Consider the following 22,647-nt stretch of genomic DNA (forward strand, 5'->3'; position numbering starts at 1 on the left):
ATGATTAATTAAGTAAGATATTTGACATGAATCTGATAGCTTTGCACGTTCACAAATATTAATCATATATTTGAAGTGATATACTTTGTGTCGAATATTCACTTACTTGACAGTACTACATCATTTTTTGTTATGACTGAGAAATTCAAAGAAGCTGAACAAGCAGTTCAGTGTTTTCCATCATAGGTATGTTCAGTGTGTAGATCGTGTAGAAATCAGGCTTCTTATTGCAGAGGAGACGTAAACAGGCCCTAAGTACTGTTCTCTTTTCTCCTATGTATGAATGAGGGTAGGGGTCGGGAGGTTAGCGTTGCGTCTTCGTGTTTTGTTTTCCGCTTCGAAACCAGCGCAGAGGTAGGTTTCGTTGACTGAGTATTTCTGTGGTTTCTATCCGGCCTTCCAGGCAAATAAAGGCATAATATCTTAAATTATGATACGATTGCTTCCTAACACATTCAGTTCCACTCAGTTATTCAGCACCCTTTCTTTCCACTATAGCCTTCATTCATGAGTAATCTGTCAGATGACAGGTCCACAGTCTCTTCCAAAACAGTTCCTCCACTTGATGCGATCTAGAGCTTTCTCCTTCAAATGAGAATATCCTCTTCTGTCCCCAAGGTCATCCAGCATCTTCTTACGTCTTCTTCCTCGTCTTCTGGTCACTTCTATCCGCACCTCTCTTTCCTTCAAAAACTTCTTTTAGAAGGCAGCTACGAAACATATTCCTAATATTTTATTGAACTCATAAGTATATTATCGTGTTTACAAGAGCCCTCCATATGCTCCATATTCTGAACCAGAAATCTCCAGTTCGTATCCCAATCTTATTTCCCTAAGATCCATTTAAATATTAAAATCCCACCTAAGTGTAGGTCCTCCTAGTAGTCTCTTTCTTTCCGACTTTCCCGCTAAACCCTATATACACGTACATTCCTCTTCTTTCTCACGTGTCCTACATGCCTTTCCCATCTCATTCTCCTTTACTTTTATCATTCTAAATATTTGGCGAAGAAGACAATTTATGCATCTCCTCATTATGTATTTTTTCCTTATCTCCTATTTGATCCTAATATTCTACTCAGCACATTGTCCTGAATACCTTTAGTGCTCTTGCCTTTACGCCAGAGACCAATTTCGCAAGCGTTGTTAAACACGCAATGATTACGTAATAAAATTTCGTGTAGAAGATGGAGGAGCGTGAAATTCTGCACACTGCTGGAATGTGTGACAGTTCTTGTCCTTCTTGATCAACACGTGTCAGTTCTGTCAGCCGCAACGCGATATGTTTGCTGTGACAGCTGCACTAGAATAAACACGCACTGCCCCCTGCAGTGACTTGTCATACTTCGGGAGCATTGAAATGCATTAAATTTTCTTCTTACCTAAGTTACTTTCACAAATATTGCTTGGGCTTGTTTTATGAAGCTGTTCATGTTGCATGAAGCCGTTTAATACTTCCTCATCATGGTCTTGATCCAGTCTGTCAGTCAGGAAATTGCCTTTCAGTATTTGAGTAAGAGATCTCTTCCTCCGAACACATTACCAATGTGTTACTGAGTATGAGTGATGATGGGGCTGCCATCCTCTGGGCTATCAATCAGTCTTACCAACCTTAGAGGGAGAATGGTCTCTTCCGCTGGAATCGATACACCAGATTTGAGGACATTGTCATGTAATATTTTAGTGAAAGAGCCCCTTATGTTCAATTTAAGAATATTTTTCAAGTGTAATGGAACATTCATAACTGTCGAATACGTATTTCCAAATTCAGCCGGCAGAGTGTGTGACTGGCTTTGAGTCTAGAGGGCTCGGCTTGGGCCGAACATTGATTAGAGGTCTTGCTGCTTATGTGGAATATCTCCGGCGTGACATCTGACCAAGACGCCGAACATCTTAAAAGAGGATTTTTTTATGGTTTCTTCAGGTTTTCCTTATAAATCTTTGGATCGTAACTTATCGCAAGATCACGATCTTAGGTTTACTACGAAATCGGCTTTGTAAGTTACCTTTCTACTCGGCTTACGTACTGCAGGAAGTGATGTTAGGCAGACAAAGACGCAATAGGAATTCTATCATTAATCTTCCGCTGTTATGTTCTTGACAATAAAGCTCAGTGGCATGGTTGCTGTATAACTGTCTACATACTAACATATTTATCGTAACATTGGGGTCTGAGGGTAGCGGGTTGAAAAGGAGTTTCTTACGGTTTTTGGCTCTCCAGAAAAAAAATTGAATAGTAACTTAAAATAGGCATTACCTTCCATTTTCACGTTATTTCGAATTTATCACCCACAAATTGGATACCAGTCTTCCTTAGAGAAAGTAAGAAATAAATAGTACGTCGTAAAATGTGCTAAAGTCAACCAATAAGAAAGCTAAGAAGCGGTGGAGCTAGCACGTAACCTCTTTTCAACCAGTTATCAGTATTAAATAAATCATATGCACTTTTTCCTGTAGGAGCTCTAAAGGGTATTCTGTACGCCTAATTCCGTGGAGCAGAGTCCTCCGCCAGAAGCCAGTAGTTGCTCAGCTAGTCAGGAAATTCTCCACATTTTACGGAACATGAACAATACCTGATTTGTGACTTCACGTCAGTAGTTCTGAAGAGTTCTGTCTTCTGAGATGTAGGGCCATGAACTACTGAGAATTTACTGACTCTTCGGAGGAAAATGTCGCCTGTCTCTGCAGCGTCAGAGAATAAGCCAAGAAAGAAGGCAGCATGAAGCAAGCAGAAGGCTCTACTTGCTGCCTGTTATATCCCAAAGAAGGAAGGCCTCAGAACCGAGCTCTGAGACGCCACTATCACTCAGACGAACCCAACCTATGTCCTCACACCACACTTCTTTGCGATCAGTCTTAAAAGTATTTTCGCATCAAANTATTCTTGGAATGTTCTTGGGGGGTAAAGGGCGGCCGGCCTGTAAGGCTGACAACCTTACCGCCATATATGAGTCGATTGTATAGGAAACGTGGGAAACTCATCATTTCATAAACCTATGAGCCTCCACGGCCACAGGGATATCTTTACTTTTTTTTTTTACTTTCTTATATTTCTCATCTCTTCTCTGCTAGCTATGTGGCCCGCTACCTCGTCCCCCCCTCTATTTGAAATCTCTAAAATATTTGGTGAAAATTATAATTGATGAAATCATCTTTGTATAGTTTTCTGAATCTCCATTTTATTTCCTTTCCCATAGGCCAGAATGTCCTCATCAGTGCCCATTTTCAGAAGCCCCCGAACTATATCGTTCTCTGAATTGAGACACCATGTTTTATATCCATACGAATCAACAGATACAAATATAATTGTTTACATTTCAATATTTTCGGGGAAACAATGATTAGCACTTAACTAAATAATGGCAAGCATTTCCTGAACCTAATGTATTTTAATAATGTAATTTTAATTAATTAATTAATTGTTTTCATCATAGAGTTTACATTTTACCTATAGGCCTATTTATAATTTAACATATATGGGACAATAAAACTAATATTAATGAATGATAATACACATTCCCTAAACCTAACATGTTTTAATGTAGTTTTAATTAATTGCTTTTTTTCTCACACCAATATTTTAAATTTTGTTTATTCTAACAGATACCATCTAAATTCCACCTTTACCCCCTTCTTTTTTCAATCGTATTATTTATATGGGCTAGTGACGCACTTGTTGGACCGAAGAGAGATGAAGTGACAGGAGGTTGTAGAAAATTGCATAATGAAGAGCTTCATAACTTGTACTCTTCTTCGGGTATAATTAGAATGACCAAGTCAAAAGGATGAGGTGGGAAGGGCATGTAGCACAAATGGAGGAGAAGATGAGTGCATGTAGGATATTGGTGGGAAAGCCTGAAAGAAAGAGACCACAGGGGAGACCAAGGCGTAGGTGAGTGGACAATATTGAAACTGATCTTAGAGCGATAGAATGAGATAGTATGGATTGGATTGATCTGGCTCAGGATAGGGACCAGTGGAGGGCTCTTGTGAACACGGTAATGAACTTTCTGGTTCCCTAAAATGCTGAGAAATTCTTGAGTAGCTGCAGATTTGGCTTCTCTCAAGAAGGGCTCAGCTCCGTAAGGAAATAAGTAAGTAAGTGACCCTGTAGTTTGTTCAAACAACAAGAGATATCGGTATCTCTTCCTTACGTGTCCATATGGCCACATCACAAGACAGGTAGCATGCAGATATTTGTAAAGAGGCCGATGCTACATTGAAAGCATCAGATCATGTAAATGGTTCTGCCTTACTCGCTACAATTTATTTTTACGGGATTCATGTCACCAGCGTTTCAATATACCGTAAAGTTAAGGATTCGCTTACATTGGACGCGCGGAGACTGGAAGAGATATACTGAACGCTGTGAAGCGGGTACTCAGGTTTACTGCGAAACCTTTACACCGACACGCCTTGCGTCTCTCACCACTCAATGCAAATGATGGTGTAGGCGAGAACTTCGTTTCCCTCTCTTGTCGTTGATAATTTCACCACCGAAATTCACCGCTCCTTACACTTCAACTCGGCTCCGCTGCATCACGAAGGTAATAAAATCACAATGGCAGAGGACTGCAAATGAATCTGTTCACGCTAGAGGCGTGTGTATATAGCATTATTCTGTGTATGTATCTTGCAGCATAAGACGTGGCTATCCGTTCTGTGAAAGACGTAGCGCCCGCTATATTACATTTTCCTAAATAGAACACTTTAGAGTTTGTATGTTCTAACGGCCTGCACTGTCCTTTCTCCGGTGTTCATTACGAAACTAATTAGCAGATGAAGTAGATAGATCCAAGTCTGAATGCAAACTAATTTAAATGATTGCACACTGGTTAATCTGCTAGACATGGGACACGTGTCTTTCTGCCATCCCTTCACGTGTCTACAACGTGTCATGTTGAAGCTAAATTCCTAATCATGCTACAATATTCTGTGCTGTAACTCCTCAAGTTTTGTATAAGCAGTATTGATTATTTTTTGTTTAAATCACCTTATTTAGTAATGCTACCAATGATAGGTTACCGGTGTGATGTGTGTGAATATTTGGTACGTAATGTCACGCTTATCGACTGACTGTAGACGGGGTTTGGATTGATGATCGGAGTAATTGGACTATTTGATGTAGCACGTTACTACATGTTACAATTTACTATTACGCACACAACAGTGTCAGCAGTTAAGTATTCACTAGCTGTTTCTCGGTAGCGGCTTCCAATACCAGACGTTCTCCTTCTTCTCTTTCCGAACTATCCCCTGCCTCAGCTACCGGTTTCTCACAGCAACAGCTCACAACGACTGAACCTTCAGAAGTTCTCTAACTCAATGAATGACGAACTCACTTACCAACCAATTAACTCACCTCAGTTCAACTGACTCAGCACCTCCCTAACTGCTCTGCTCATAACCTCTCGGCATGGAACGAATAGAATACGCCGTTCCTCTGTTGATGTTTACTGGTCGTTTCCTAGTAACGACTATTTTTTTGTTTTGCTGTCGTTGCCTTCCAACAGGTTTACATGCCAAATTTTGTTAATGTAACTTTATAAATATATGCGAATTAATTCGTGAATTATTATCAAGAATATTTCTTTATTGAAAGCCGTCACAACCCAGCAATTAATAATGTATGTTTGTAGTTTCAAGTAGACTTTACTACATGTTTCGGCTTTCAAGAAGGCATCATCAGGTAAATACACTTGAAAATTTCTTTAACTTTGAGTTGCTTCTTATTACATGGTATAGTATTAACTTTTTCAAATAGTTAAATACATAACAGAATGCATTCACTGCAAATTATAATCACGTAACTATAGCCATGTCCACACAGAAGTTTCCGACATATATGAAACAGACATTTATCACAGCCACGTTTAAGAAGAGCACATTTGCTGTGACTGCAAAATTAAAACTGTTCTGTCACATGATGGTCGTAAATCCGTGCAGGATATATCGGCATATTTGCAGATTTTATTATAGTCTACAGCCGATCACAGTGACCGCGCAGGCATCGCCAGCTCGAACACTGGAGTCGTGGGTTCAAATCCCACTCGAGGCATGGATATTTGTGTGGGCCGCACCATAGCTCAAGCGGTTAGTCCCTGGCTTCCCAACGCGGCGGCCCGGGTTCGATCCTGGGCCTGCTCAAGTGGGATCTGTGGTGACCAAAATGGCGCTGGGGCGGGTTTTCTCCGAGTACTTCGGTTTCCCCTGCCAATCTTCATTCCACTAAATTCTCCATCATCATAATCACCCGGGGGTAAGTACAATTGGCAAATCTGCCGCCGTGCCGAGTGGACGCAGTTGGACTCCACCTCCGAATAAGCGATTCTGTGTTTGTGTTGTTCTCTGTGTAAGTAGCGGCTTTTCGACGGGCTGATAACTCACCAAGGAGTCCTACCGACTGTGTGAAGGATTAAGAAACTGAAAGAGCGCCAAGTTCAGAAGGGCTATAGGGTCGCAGAAGGAAAAAAAGAAGTAAGAGAAGTGCAGTCCTGAGGACTAAATGAAAAGAAGGGCTGAAAATGTGGGTCCGCGGAGCACAGTTTGGGAACACTTGCACGATAAGTGTAACCCCTCATCAAAAGTGACAACAAATTTCCGTAGTCATTTCAGTCTCGTACAAACACGTGCAGCAGCATTAAGTTTCGGGTATCAGTTTAATTAAAGCACAATCATTTGAGCAAATAAAATTTAAGCATGAAGTTCTTAAAACAGCTTCGGGCAATTTCACAATTTTGTTCCTACTGAGCCCCTTGATTAAACATTTCCTTTGTATTGAGATTATGCAGTGCGGCGCACAAAACCAATGTAAATGTTCGGATCTCTGTTCGTAATCTGAACCCTAAACTCGAAATAAAATATAAGGGTGTTGTGACGACAATTTATTGGTGTTTCAGAAATTATAAACTCAAGATCCTATATACCATCACGCAAGGTAAAACATTAATATCATATGAGAGTAAAGTACAATGAATTTAATTTACATTACCGGCAATTTACATGTGGCCTCTCGGTCGATCGTCCGTGTGTAGGAAACGCAAGTTCGAATCCTGTAAAGGGAGTACATGCTATGTCTGCTGGTTTTCTGTTCTTGTATATGTTTGTGTAGGTGAAGGACTTGGGATGGAATGATTACCCGTTTAAGGACTCTGTTAATTATCTGTATCATTAATATCTTCAGAAGTTGGTTCTAATTTAGATCAGACCGCAGGACATAATCCGTTAAACCTTAAGAAGAGCTTATTTATTTCATCTAATGGCGTTTTTTTTTCCAAAAGCTCAGCGTATATTACTTTGGAGAGCCACTACCACTGCAGATATTGATTTCTTTCTTAGTCTTTCATTCTTCAGTGAATTCGAACTTCTCAGCCTCATGTTCTCCGTGAATAGGACCATAAGGAGGATTATGGATTTTGCGAAAAGAAATACGAGCCGCATGCACAAGAGTTCTCCACTAGTCCCATTCCTCGGCCAGATGAATTCATTCAACATCCTCATGTCTGTATGGGATTGACGCGGACAAGAAATATTTCAACTTCTACTCCGGTATCGCTTTTTGTGCAGGTCCCTCCAACATCATCTTTAGTCGAAATTCGTTTAGCCGTATATCGAAGACGAAACGCACAACTACTGTCAGAGAGAGAGAGAGAGACCCACAATGACGCGTTTATTATAAGCATTTTGTGCGGCATTCATGAGAATTAAATGGAACGGACCGCTCTTCTCTACCGTTGGTATATACGAGGGTTGGAACTTTAATAGTGGCAACTATTTATTTATAACTGATACAAAACAGATGCATGTTTCGAAGTTTTACTCTCCTTCACTGTAGTCACCAGCATTGTGTACAACCCGTTGCCAGCGATGTGGAAGTCGTAGGATACCTTTAGCAGCGCCTATTGTGTTGATAGCTCGAATAGAGCGTCTACAACCTGAAGAATCTCTGGAGCAGTTCTGAAGCGAATGCCACGAAGTGGTTCCTTCATCTTAGGAATCAAGTCGAAGTCACAAGGGCTTAAGTCCGGGGAGTATGGTGGATGGTACAGCACTTCCCAACCCCATCCAGCGAGCAAATCAGCCACAGCTTGCGCTGCATGCGGCCGAGCTTTGTCCTGCAAAATGATGGGTGAGTTCTGCAGAAAGTGTCGCCGCTTCTTTCTCAAAGCTGTGCCGCAGGTTGTGTTCAAAAAATGAACAGTAATACTGCGCATTGACGGTCTGCTGTCTGGGAACGGTATGCGTTATGATAACGCCATCACAGTCGTACACGAGAATCACCATAACTTTCACATTGCTGGGGTTCTGACGAACTTCTGATTTTAATGGTGACCCGTAATGACGCCATTCGTTCGATTGGCGTTTCATTTGTGGCTCGTACGAGAACGATTTCGCCCATGTCTTATCCAGCGTAATGATACGGCGTTAGAAAGCCTCTCCTTCGCGCTCATAGCGCTCCAGGTGGTTACGAGCAGCGTCGTATCGTAGCCATTTCTGCATTTCCGTCAAATCATGCGGAACCCATCGTGATGCAATTTTTCTCATGCCCAGGCGTTCCTTTAGAATATGAAGCACAGTCGTATGCGCTAATCCTGTCTCTTGGGCCAGCTCACGAATCGTATACTCTCCAGTAACGCGGAAAGAGCATACACTTCTTCTCCACTGACACTAGGATGACCTGGCCGACGCATGTCTGCCACATTTTGGCGTCCCTCATTGAAGGGTTTTACCCACCTTGCCACTGTTCTGTAAAGCAATGCAGATTCCCTGCAAGCCTCTTGAAGACCTTGATGACACTGTCGTGCTGTACGGCCTCTGGCACATTCAATCTTTATCCAACTCCGTTGTTCCTGTTTCGAAAACATGGCGACAACACTACATTAGACCGCCAGCTAACAGAGGACTCTGTTCTTTTCGTCACTGCGCATGCGCATGATGTGGGAAGGGAGAGTTTATTTGCCCTGAGGTAAGGTAGGTATGTAACTAACGTGTGGCATAAGCGGCATTATTTGGTTCCGTTGCATGGCGTCTCTACAGCAGTGTTGCCACTATTGAAGTTCCAACCCTCGTTTAAAGTAAAAGTAAAGCTATCCCTGTACCAGGCCGTGAAGGCCCATAGGTTTGTGAGACGCTGAGGGTCCCACATTATCCAGACAATCGGCTCAAAGGTGGCGGTAAGGTTTTCAGCCTTACGCCCCGGCCGCGCCTTACTCCCCAGGAAAATTATTTAGTTAATTCCTGGTACTCGTTTCTGTTAGAGGCTGAGTCGACCCCAGGGCCATAGTGTGGTTGGAAGTATTAAGTCAACTGAAAAATCCAATGACCTCATCAGGACTTGAACCTGACCTTGACCTTCAGGCTTGTAGCATAGGCCCTCAACCAACTACACGTGCACTCCCCCCGGTGATATATATATTCCTTGGCACTACAGCCCCAGTGGGCCTAGGCCTACCTCCATGTACTTCTCCGTTCACTTCGGTTTTTCTAGATCTTACGCATTTGGTAGGACTCCTTGGGCGGGTGATCAGTTCGTCGCAAGGCCTCTACCTGTGCACAGATACAAAAAACGCTCACACACAAATTAAACATCCATGCCCTGAGTGGGATTCGAACCTACGATCCCGGTTTCCAATTTAACTTTATTCAGTTTGTGTAGGGTTTCCTCAAAAAAGAGGAAACTTTGCAACAAAACACACCACTACAAAAGCCCATGTGATCCGGTGATTAAAGCTTGTAGTCAGTTTGTGGTGTTCCTCCATGAGGGAAATGTTTACACCGGGAAACTTATAAACTTTAAAACAGAAAATATTTAAATTTCCATAATAGTGGTACGTCTTCAGTCGTGGAACTTAAGAGAGAAGCCGGATATTCTTCAATATAAATGGAGTGATATGCTAGGAGTCACTGATCCACAAAACCTCGTTTCATAGTGAGGATTTTTCCATCCTGGGACTACCAGCATTTTTCATTTCAGACTGTCGTTTGATGGGTTATAATGTTTACGGTTTGTATAGCGTTGTTTATAATGTTCTTGTTATAATGCTATTAATATATACAAATTCCCTTTAATTCTGATGTTTTCTAGGGTAATACCATACTACCTTTCAATATAGCGTACTTTGCATATTTATTTTGTTTCTTGTGATAAAGTTCCTTAAAATTTTAAGTAATTTTAGCAAATATTTTAAATAAGTGGTGTATAAGCGGATATATCGCACCAAGATTAATTTTTCTTTGCTTTTTATGTGGTGCAATGTATCCTAAACCCACGGGAAACATTGCTCCAAAGTTTAACAGTAATACACGATACGAACTCAAGCCAAATCAAGAATGGGTGATTCCTTTAGAAAGGGCATAAAATAGGGAAAAATTGCGTATTTCAGTGAATACTATAAAAATATGGATACCAGCTTACAAAGTTCTTAAAAACTGGAGCAAACTCACCCAAAGTAAAGACATTTCTATGGTTTTACTTGTCTTCTCTAAACTTAATTCAGGCGTAATGAATTTATCCAAAGAAATATCATGGGTTTAAATATAAAGTGCCTGATATTTTGCAGGTCGCCCCACACCGCGAGTCACGTGGTGGAGAGACGGCATTGAGATCGACAACTCCGACGAAGCACTCTCAGAACGCCGCGTTAAAAACGTTCTGCGTCTGGAGAACCTGGAGCGGCGTCACCTCAACACTGTGCTCACGTGCAAGGCGTCTAACAATGACATGGTCAGCCCTCTCAGCGCTAACATCACCCTCGACATGTACCGTGAGTACTGACATTCGTGTCTCACACGCACTCGTGCATACAGAGGCGTGATCCCAACCGTAACCTTCCTCCTGCCACAGACGAAACTGGCTGCACACGATACTACGAGTAAGGTCGATGCTCGGCCACGCCATAGCTCAAGTGGTTAGTCGCTGGCTTCCCATCGCGGCGGCCCGGGTTCGATCCCGGGTCTGGTCAAGTGGGATTTGTGGTGGACAAGATGGCTCTGGTATCCCAGAAGATACAAGTCTTCGTAACTGCGGCTGTGAGAACCTTAGATCCCATACAGCTAAGCGTCAGTACCTAGAAGCAAATCCCATATAGCTAAGCATCATTCCCTAGAGGCAAATCTCATATAGCTAAGCGTCAGTCCCTAGAGGCAAATCCCATATTGCTAAGCATCAGTCCATAGAAGCAAATCCCATATAGCTAAGCGTCAGCCCCTAGAAGCAAATCCCATATAACTAAGCATCAAGCCCTAGAAGCAAATCCCATATAGCTAAGCATCAGTCACTAGAAGAAAATCACATATAGCTAAGCGTCAGTCCCTAGCAGAAAATCCCATATTATGGTTTATGCTGACCGTCTTGCAGTGTATACACTTTTTCACCTTATTCTTCACTTCCACACTACATGTTTCAGCACTAATGTGCCATCTTCAGTAAAACGCATGCAGTAACAGGAGCAAAGCACAACACAGAACCCGATACACAAATATACGTAGGAAGAATGCACACATAAAAGAGAATTGGCGTAATTCGCGTGTTTGAGTGCGACGTAGCAAGAATCCTGAAAAGTTTCATTATTTAGAATTCATCGTCCTATATGACAAATAGAGATTTTAGTCATTTTAGAATGAAGACATTATGGCATGCAGTACAATAGTTTGACGTGCATAAAGACACCTGAAGATGGCACATTAATGCTGAAACATGTAATGTGGAAGTGAAGAATAAGGTGAAAAAGTGTATACACTGTAAGACGGTCAGCATAAACCATAAACATGAATCAGTGTAACAGGACGCTAAAATATAACATTATAAAATCCCATACTGCTAAGCATCAGTCCATAGAAGCAAATCCCATATAACTAAGCATCAGGCCCTAGAGTCAAATCCCATATAGCTAAGCGTCAGTCCCTAGAGGCAAATCCCATATAGCTAAGCGTCAGTCCCTAGAGGCAAATGCCATATAGCTAAGCGTCAGTCCCTAGAAGCAAATCCGATATAGCTAAGCATCAGTCCCTAGAAGCTAACAGTCACTCAGCTAACAAATATTCTCCGAATTTTATTGAACATGATCTTTCTATGCCGTGTTCACTAGGGCACGCCCCTGGTGACCTACACCAGTTAATTTAATTATATCCAAAAATAAACATTTCCACCAGATATATGCCACGCTGCCTCTGCCGATCCTTCTGCTACTGACAGCGAAGCTCACAGATTTTCCTCACCTCCCCAGATGTTATATTTCCTCCTCCCATGCGCCGGCCAGTGAACAAGGAAACTGTTCAGAAAGGATTATAAGCAATTGTATGTTCAGTTGCTGTTAAATATATTATAATACTACTTCTGTATTTCAGCATCCTGTTGCACATCTTTTTTAAACGCCTATGTATTAAGTCCGTCAGTAATGCAAAAATGCCGAAACTGACGGTCTGGAACACACGCATCACACAGCTTTCAACAAGTGGACAACGCCCCTTACGAGGTGGATATGATTTTACGAAATATTTTAATTTAATAGACTGCAACACGCAATTTTTACGCGCATCAAAATAGTGTAACAGTTCAGACGCACTGAAACACCTGAGGATGGCCGTCTGTGGCCGAAACATGTCGTGTTAGTGTTAAATGGTGAATATTTTAATGACTCTTGTATTATTGACGGACTAAATACTTAGGCGTTTAATATTATAATGTTTTTGAGACATTCGTATTTTTATTTCTCAATACTTACATGTCATAAACTGCAGAAGTTTTAAGTATAGTAAATCCCTTAACTTTGCATGTGTTTACAGTTATGCGAATATGTGTTTGAATCGAATAAATGTCATGGCGCGGAAGTGGAAAGATTTAAACCATCAGAGGAATACACATAGTAAGATCCCACATGTAAGAACTTGCCATGTGTTAATGTAAGGCGCGTGAATCACCTGATGATGCCAGTATAATGAAGTGGCTGCAGACTGCTCTGTATGTTCCGGAGCATATGACAGTTTTAGAAAAATGTTCGACGTTTGGTGCTGGAAATAAGCTGCTTACCTTTCCGAGAAAAATGTACTTTTTCCCGCCTTTTGGAATTTTTACGAGATTATTTCTAAGAACATTTTCGCATGAAAGTCTGTCAACAAGAAATAACGTAAAATTCTTTGTGTTTCATCAGCTGACAGTATTAAATATTGAAAGTTTACGACAACATGAAAAAGAAAAAATTAAGTGTGAGCTGGAATGTAACTTACATTTTTTCCTTTCCATTCTGTTAAATTCTGCGTTATATGTATATCAGTTATCCGCGTAGCTGTGCTAACAAAATAAATTTCACATTGAAACGATCCTGCTGTTTCTCCCTTGCGTCTCTGCTACCATAGTCCAGAGCAGTTTCCTTTTAGCCTACTTTCTTTATTTCGAGAAGATAAAGCAGGCTTGTGAAACCATCTTATTCTCTGTGTCTGTCCCTCTCTGTCTGTAGGTGAATACCCCCCCCCCAGTAACTGTTGAATGCCTGAACAAATCTTTACGAACTTCATATAAGTATCAAGGTATTTGAGTCTATCTCGACAGCATACTTCATAATTCCTCTTATCAGTAATACCACCATCGCAGGCTCTAAAATTGTTGCAGTCGTAACCTTAATACACGTGTTATTGTAATTCCCAGACAGATCATCATGAAACTTGGTATGTATTTCATGCCACCTGAGCACTTCTCAGCGGCACACTTCATAAATTTCGCCCATTAGTAATACCAACATTACAATCTCTCAAATTACTGAGGCAAACCTTAATACTGTTTGAACACCTGTACCAATATTCGTGAAACTTGCAGTGTGTATTCTGCAACATGAAGAAATCTTAACGGCGTAAGATACACGAACAATGCAGCCTTTCAGATTGTTGCTAAGGTAAAATATATAAAACGTTTATCCCACTTATCTTTTCCAGTATTCAGTTTACAGCGAAGGGAAAGCAAGCGATTGGCTATGCCCAGATTTTTTTATAATAAAGTGAAATTCATATATAGTAAAAATTCTGCACGGCACAGTCATGAAGTGAAATCGCCTGTTTCTGAAATATACCACTGAAATCAATTACTTATATTCGATCCAAAAACAGTAGTGCCACACTTGTAACATACAAACAAAGCAAATATACCAATACTTATTTTTTAAAAAGATTATTTTATAAAAAATTATAATTTAATAAGTGTGATAAATTGTGATGATTAAACAGGAAAAAAAAATATTTTGGCACGAATTTGTCAAATAATCATAGAGAAAACTTTTAAATTTAGCACTTTCATTCTTTTATCTATCGCGTAGGGAATTTTTAATTCTAACGAGTTACATCACAAAAAAAAAAACAGAATAATTATTAGTATTTGATTTCATTTTGGCCGAACGTTTTGGAAAATATGAATATCCACATACACAGCGATTTATAGCATCTTTGGTGTAGCTTATGTTTTATTTCAAAAACATTAATTCGGGTTTGTCATAATGTTCATATCCATTCCAGAATTATTAATTATTTCGCAATCTCGAAGCAGCTGTTAGGACAGACTTTAACCAATCGTTGTGTTCAATTTAATTTAACAATTAAAATGTGTCCTTCAGAGACAAGTAAATTGTTTTATTTTCACCGAACTAGCCGCGAAGTTCTCTCTAGAAAATGAATTTAAAAAAAAAATATATTAAGAAGACAAATATTCTGGAGTGTCGTATATGACGTCGGGTATGAATCTGTGGTGCCAGAAGAATGTTTGGAAGAAACAGTGAAACTTAGAGCTCCGTGACACCAGACAAACATAAATGTATTTGTTTGTGTTTTATTTAAAGATTCTCAATAGCTCAGATTGTATATCAAAAATTACTCACTTATTTTGTTCTGTATGTTAAATGATATGATAAAATATTTTGATTAAATTTGGATTATTCGTGCTGGAACGTGCTGTAGTTGCTACGACAGAATGGCTGCGGTTACGAATACTGCGGACAGAGGGTTTACTTTGCGGTATTCTGATAATTATTGTTGTGTCCAGATATGGTCTGAACACGAAGTTGTGTTTAATTAACTTGTTGTTTAACACTTCGTGTTATGGTAATGTTAATAACGTTGCCGCTGTTGGCTCCATAATTTACTTAATTATCCAAATAATCAATTTAGCTCTTTAAAGCACAATGGCCTCTATATGCACCAACTTCTTTAGAGTACTGGAACTCTGCAATTTGTCCACAGAGTGTATTTGTGTGTTCCATATGGAACAATATATAGTGATTTTCCTCCTAAACAGTATTAACTCTTCTACCTTTGTAGTAACTGTACTATAATGTGTGTATACTTCTAGAAAAATGTCCTACTCTAAATAAAAAATAAAAATAAATAAACGAAGAGTGCGGATGATTCTGCACTCCGCGTCATTCATAAACCCAGAGTGAGTGGATTATCAGGGATGAATGATGAATTTTCAGATTTACTGTTTTCCTTTTTTATTCTTTCAGTTTTCCATCCCTGTGTGTCTACGCTAATGGAATTAAAAATAAAATTGATATTAATTTTAATTTTATATGTACTATTTATTATAAATGCCGGTCACGGTAGCCGAGCGGTCTAAGGCATGTACTGTCTTCGATCGCTTGGAAACCGGGATCGTTGGTTCGACTCCCACTCAGGGCATATATAGTTAGAAAGATATCTTACCGTCATAATGTGTGTGTGTGAAATTTCGTTTTTTTAATTCCGTTACCAGAAGGCGTAGTATATTTTTCGTTTCATGCATGTTACGGCTCACTGAGCCATCATCAGGTATTTGACTTTTTACATTGAACTGTGTTCGTCTAGTAGTATTCCTACGTTGGCCAGTGGGTGTATATATATATATATTCTTGTCTTCTTTAATATCTAAAATGAATATAAGGACTGCGATGGACCGGTCGCCTATAGGTACAGGTAATCCTATAAAATGTACTAAGGATTAATTTTTATGGAATTCTCTGTCGGTCTGTTCCTGATGACCTAATTCTTGAAACCAGAAGAAGCTTAATATTTAATGAAATTATTTCGCGCTAACTGACTCTAATAATCACGTCCTGGGTTCAGTTGTTTATCAAATTTTCATTTCCATCAAATGATTTCAATTACTGATCATTTTCTGCAAACTTTGCAACATTTATCACAATTTTCCCAAACTGTAGTGTGAGAGATATCGCTGGACGTAGCAAGCATACGGATGCTATCAAACAATGTGCCTTGGTTTGAGTGTGATGCAGCAGTAGTAAGCCCTGAATATTCATAACACAGAAGATAAACGCCCCTGATATGAGATTTTCAATGTGCTGCTATAGTTCCATCAACATTTCTTCATAAAATTGATATTAAAGTTAGTCGGTTCATAAATTTCAATTTCCAGTACAAGTATAATGTAAACGTGATATGCCCTTTTACATTTAGAACATATTCTTATCTGCAAGTGAGCAAGCAGCGCTTTCAGGTAGACTTGTTGGGAACATAAACTGGCAACATTAATTATATTTTCTATAAGGAAGTGCAAAGTTTAAATTAACTCCTCTACTTCATTTTGTCATTCATTAATCGATGATAACAAACTTTTCATATCATTGTGGGCAGACTTCAAACACCAGAAATCTGAATATGGTCGAATCCCGTATTTCTCTTGTGGTGAGCCAGGTTGTGTACATTTCTTTTTCACTGGCTGTGCAGCCCCCCCTTCTTTTTAATTTCTTGGTGTGGGGTGAGACTGAGTCCACTTGGTACGTTGGCCAATATATTGGCCTATTCTACCAGAGGGTAACAGATGATTAGTGTGGAGCAGTCGGTGGAATGAGAACTGGTAGGGGAAAACGAAGCACTCTTAGAAAACCTACCCCAGGGCCATTTTGCCCACCACAAATCCTACATGACCTGACCTGGGCTCCAACGCGGGACGCCAGGGTGGGAAGCCGGCGAATAACCGCCTGAGCTATGGCAAGCCCTCAGTATTAAGCAAGCCACCTCTTAACTTCTCTGTAGTCGGGAGTCTTGGTGAGCCCACAAGGCTCCTTGTCGCGAGTTCATACCTGTGCAACATGTACTGGTACGAGTTTAAGCTCTGTCAGTGCGCCCGACTGGTATCGGTTGAGTTGCGAGTTGCCTGACGCCGCTTCAGAGAACGTAAGCTCTCTGCCAATTCTGGGGGTTTCAGTGAGAGCTGTGATATCTGATACCACTTAGTACAAGTGGACGGAGCTGAATATATGTAAGTGGTACTTGTAGAGTTGTCACTTTCGCTTGCAATTGATAACAGTAGAGTCTATGTCATTATGAAGGTACCCATTCTTAATTTCAGTCAGAGTGGCTTTCATTCATTTTCCTTATTCCCTTGGACCTTGTCGTGTTACCATCTTAAGTCCCTCAGTTATTAACAGTCGTTTTATTATATCACATTTGATGATATTCAGTGTATAACAGCTGGTAAAGCTTATTTAAGTAACCAAAGTACTAATTAGTGAACGGAGTTCATGGAGGTAGGCCTAGGCCCATTGGGGCTGTAGTGCCAAAGGGGGAAAAGAGTACCAATTAAAGCAACGCAGAAACCACCCATCGTCACTCTTGTTAGAGGCGATATTTCATTCATATTCAAGGCCGTCCACAAACTGAATTGACGCTCTGATGACACTGGTTCAGCGGTAATGCACTGTACTTGTATGTAGGAGGTTCTGAGTTTGAATCTCCTCTGGAACACCAATTGTCACGATTGAATTTTTCTGTCGTTTTTATCACTATTTCCAGGAGAATGTTGGGATAATTCACTTAAGGCAAGATGGTTTCTTTCCATAATTGATTCAAATTTATTATCATCCTACCCACTACTAAGAGCGTCGTTAAATATGCCATTACTACAGATCTGTATTATGTTAATCCTACAAGAGGCGAAGATGTAATTCTCCTGTAAATATGAAGTTAGGTAAAGTCAATATTTATACAGTTTCGAGGGCTGGGATATAGCAGAAAATTTATAAGTGTGATGGATGATTAGAGGGTTAAGAGGGTTTCTGCAGTCTGTATTAATCTGAAGTCTGTGGTCGGACTGGCACCACAAGGTTCAGAAACCCAGAAATGACACTGATGTATTGCTCGCATTTAGTTCGTTAAAAATCTCTCGGCTGGCTCAGAAATTCTTTTCGTGTTACTGATAAATAGGCACGAGAGCCCAGATCTTCTCCATTCAAGTTAGACGCCTTCATTGAGAGTCGTGGGAACAATGGCACAGTTTATAACTGCTTTTCGGTAGCTAGCAGACTTTCGGTGACACTCTAGGCTGGACTTATACTGGGGAGATGAACCTTTCGATTCCCGTTCAGATTAATTTCTGCCCCGACAGCAGGCGGGTACGGTTTTTCTCAGACTCGGAGGCCGAATATTTGAACAGTAACTCCAAACAGGCTACAGCTGACTTCTCAAAAATCTTTCCATAGTCTTACTAGACAATTAGACATAGCTACTACATCGCCATCTCATTGGACAGAACATTGAATCGGAGTGGAATTGTTCCGTAGATAGATAATAATTTGAAATTGGTTAGCAACAGAAAGTATTACATATGATGATGATATAAGGTTATTCAGCTTCTGTATATAGACGTAGTGCGCAACTATAAATGAATTTATCGTGTTAATGTTAACATATCATAAAAGGAAATAGAAGAAGGTAACAGGCCGTGAAGGCCCATAAGGTTGTGAGACTTCGAGGTTCCTACATTTTCTCTAGAGAGTCAGCTCACAAATGGCAGTAAGGATGTCAGTCTTATGCGTCGGCCGCCCTTTATCCTCCAGGAAGGTTCCTGATACTCACTTCCCTGAGAAGTTGGGAAATATATTATACAAAATTTTATTGTTTTGTACAGACTTATCATTTTGTTGCAAATTATTTCCCTGTGTGCTGTGCCAGTCATGTTGGCCGGATTTTCACTTACTCTGTATTGCTTTGGGGAGCAAAGGTCAAGAAAACTCCACAAACATTTTCTAAATTAAATCCAGTTGTGGACCGAACTCACTGGGTTTATCTGATAAATTGAACTGGGAATCGTACCAATGCATTCATTTATAAAATATGAAAAAAATGTGTTTCGTATCTCCCTTTTATAGAATGCATTGGTACTTTTAAAAATTCAATTTATCAGATAAACCCAGATAATTATTTCCTCGTCATTTCATAAAGATAGGAAACAGATGTTTTGAAAATGGGGCACAGTTCAGATATTTGGGAACAACGATAACAGATCGAAACCTGATTCAGGAGGAAATTAAAAGGTGATTGAACTCGGGTAATGCTTGCTACCATTCAGTCCAGAACCCTTTGTCTTCCCGTCTGTTGTCCAAAAACATAAAAATTAGAATATACAAAACTATAATTTAGCCTGTGGTTCTGTATGGGTGTGAAACTTGGTATCTGACATTAAGAGAGGAACATACACTGAGGGTGTTGAGAATATTTGGACCAAAGAGAGATGAAGTCACAGGAGGTTGGAGAAAACTGCATAATGATGAGCTTCATATCTTGTACTCTTCTCCAAGTATAATTAGAATGAGCAAGTCAAGGAGGATGAGGTGGGCAGGTCATGCAGCACGAATGGGGGAGATGAGGAATGCGTATAGGATATTGGTGGGAAAGCCAGAAGGAAAGAGACCACAGGGAAGACCGAGGGGTAGCTGGGTGGACAATATTAGAATGGATCTTAGAGAACTAGGACGGGATGGTATGGATTGGATAGATCTGGCTGAGGGTAGGGACCAGTGGAGGGCTCTTGTGAACACGATTATGAACCTTCGAGTTCTATAATATACTGAGAAATTCTTGAGTAGCTGCAGAATTGGCGGCTCCTCAAGAAGGGCTCAGCTCCATGAGTAAGTAAGCAAGTATTTCTTTGTCATTTAATATAAATAATAAAACATTTTTTAATTTGGCATAATTCATAGACAAAATGAACACTATAAACTCGTTTCGAAAGCTTAAAACACAACCAATATTATATAGAATCTGAGCTGTGTTACTTTGCTGCTGCTTCTACTACTACTACTACTCCTACTCCTACTACTACTACTCCTACTACTACTACTACTACCACTAATACTACTCCTACTACTACTACTGCTACTGCTACTACTACTCCTACTCCTACTACTACTACTACTACTACTACTACCACTAATACTACTCCTACTCCTACTACTACTGCTGCTACCACTACTCCTACTCCTACTACTACTACTACTACTACTACTACTACTAATACTACTACTAGTGGTGTTAGTACTGCGATTACTGCGATTCATTTCAATCCATTTAATGACGTGCTTCACAACAGCTAAGTATCAGTTACAGGCAAGCACTGAATTAAGAGAAAGACAGTAATACGAAACATATGAAAGGTCATGATAAAAGAACATGTACTTCAAATAATAACCTAATAAAAATAGAAGCAGTATAGTAATACAACCAAACGAATTTTGTAAACATTTATGACAACGGTGGAGTCATTGCACCACAATTACATTGTGCGTAATCGCTGTCATAGGAACACGGCTTATTTGAACAAATTCCCAGAACAATGAAGCGTGTCTCAGAAAACGGACAAGTTCCAGCAAAACTGTTGCACGTAGTTAATATAATTTCATTATTAACAGTCTCGAAGAAGGAAGGGAATTTGTTTCTCTCAAGGTTCACTGCCACATTTACGAAGTTTATGCCTCACAATATCAGTGCTGCATAATCTAATGCCGTGTTCTGACGCTCATTTTTTATGCTATTGCTAGGCAACGAGTTGCTAAAATAGCTCCTGTGAAGACAAATCCTTGGTAAAGAGCCCGTTGCTAGGTTACGCAACAGTAGAGGAAGTCTTCCGCGCCAAACAACAATAGAACAACGGTGTTATGCTGTTCGTTTGCAAGCAACAGAACAGTAAACAAGTCTACAATATTAGGTGTTTTCCTTGGTGTCTGTGCAGAGTACTTATAAGAGAAGTGAATTCAGATACAAGTTCAGTTCAGGGCAGTTACGACTTGTAGCTAGTCATAGCCATGAACCCGTGAGTCAAGGACACGAAGCTATCATGGAAAGGAATTGTGAGGATTCAGCTGTGAAGTGTTAATAGACATTGAAGACTTTATACGTGTTGTAGTACAGTGACACCTGGAGTGATCTGAAGCGTTAGTTCCTGTGTTTAATTGCGTTGCCAGGAAATACTATTGTGTGTGTGTGTGTGTGTAGTAGTGAATTATAAAGTGTAGAAACAGCGATAACGCTGCAATAATTGTAATTAAGAGAGAGACTATAACCGAACCGCTAATAAATCCATTAATCCGAACTAGAACCCATTAATTTCGGCACGTGTACCATCCTACACGTGACAGTATTGAAATTTTGATGGGAACTCTTGTTATGTTGACAGTTTTCATTACTTCTCAATTCACACCACTATTCAAGATGGCGTGTTATGCGTCATTTTTTGCAATTCGTTCTGCCTGTACTACCCGGTAGATTAAGTGTGGTTCCAGATATTGTAACATGACTCGTCGGTGGCCTTATCTACTGGTCAGTCGAACTCTGTGACGGCGAAATTAACTTGCATTCCATTACTTGCTAGCCATTAAGAAGATATTGTCCCGTGTTGCCTCTGCAGCGCGACAAATAACTTCACGTGGGTCTCGGATTTGGCGAATAAGTTTATTGAACGCATACTTTTACACACTCAAGTACGATTAGTATCGCTTTTACTGCTTCTGCGATTTCACTTACTCGATCCAACTAATTCGGCGAACGCTAGACTTCGACTGACTCCGGCGGTTATCTTCAAACGGTCAATCGGCCAATCTGTCTTGACATATAGCACCCGTCTGGGGCTTGCGACTAGATCTTTATTACTGTTTGTCTGTCTTGCTGGAATATCTCCAAGTCCAAGTCACATTGCGACTGACGGTCAGTCAGTCAGTATGTCTTGGTGTCGAACCCTATAAGGGGCTCATGACCAGATATTTATTACTGTTTCACAATTACGGTCTTGTTTTTGTGGGGCACCCTCTCTGACGAGAGGACGGGTCTGTCTTTTATATATGCTATTGGCCCTTTCTAGGGCAGTCTTTCTCGGGTCCGAGTCCCAAGGGACTCGGACCCGAGAAGCATATACAAAAGACAGACCTTATATAGGCCTTATGCGGACCGGATATCAGACACAGTTTCCCGCTGTTCAGTTTTCCCGTTGTCACGCAATGCTTCTAACAATTCGTTGTAACCTTGGAAACTCTCTGTTAGAGTTGCGATATTGCGTTGCTTCTATTGTCTAGGAATGGATGTACTCCGATTGTAACGCTGTAGCGCGAACTTGGATCGTTGCCTAGGAAGTGCACGTTACATTATTAATGAAGAGATAAATATGATTCATATGTGTTTCTCTATAAATCTTGAGACAGAACTCTGCGTGGATCTCATAGCAGGTCCGGACGTCGTATCTCTCTCTGCCTTGAATTCAACTTCCATTGCTCTATCTTGCACTTCTCAGCTTAGTGACTATGCTGACTGAGCTGTCCTGATTATTATAAGAGACATATATAAACCCCTGTTTATGAAACAAACGATGCTCAATAACATACACATTTGTGTATGCATATAAAT

General features: G+C 40.3%; 1 protein-coding gene across 2 annotated transcripts in view; it reads left to right on the forward strand.

Moving 5' to 3' along the window:
• The window catches only part of LOC111863375 (hemicentin-1), an 821,886-nt gene that overhangs the window by 498,914 nt on the left and 300,325 nt on the right, over positions 1-22,647 (forward strand). For both annotated transcript variants that reach the window (XM_023849641.2, XM_033751034.1), the window contains exon 5: positions 10,560-10,763. In XM_023849641.2, coding sequence (XP_023705409.1) covers positions 10,560-10,763 — 204 coding nt within the window. The remainder of the gene's footprint in view (positions 1-10,559; positions 10,764-22,647) is intronic.

The sequence above is a fragment of the Cryptotermes secundus genome, unplaced genomic scaffold (assembly GCF_002891405.2).
Source record: "Cryptotermes secundus unplaced genomic scaffold, Csec_1.0 scaffold568, whole genome shotgun sequence".
NCBI lineage: Eukaryota > Metazoa > Arthropoda > Insecta > Blattodea > Kalotermitidae > Cryptotermes > Cryptotermes secundus.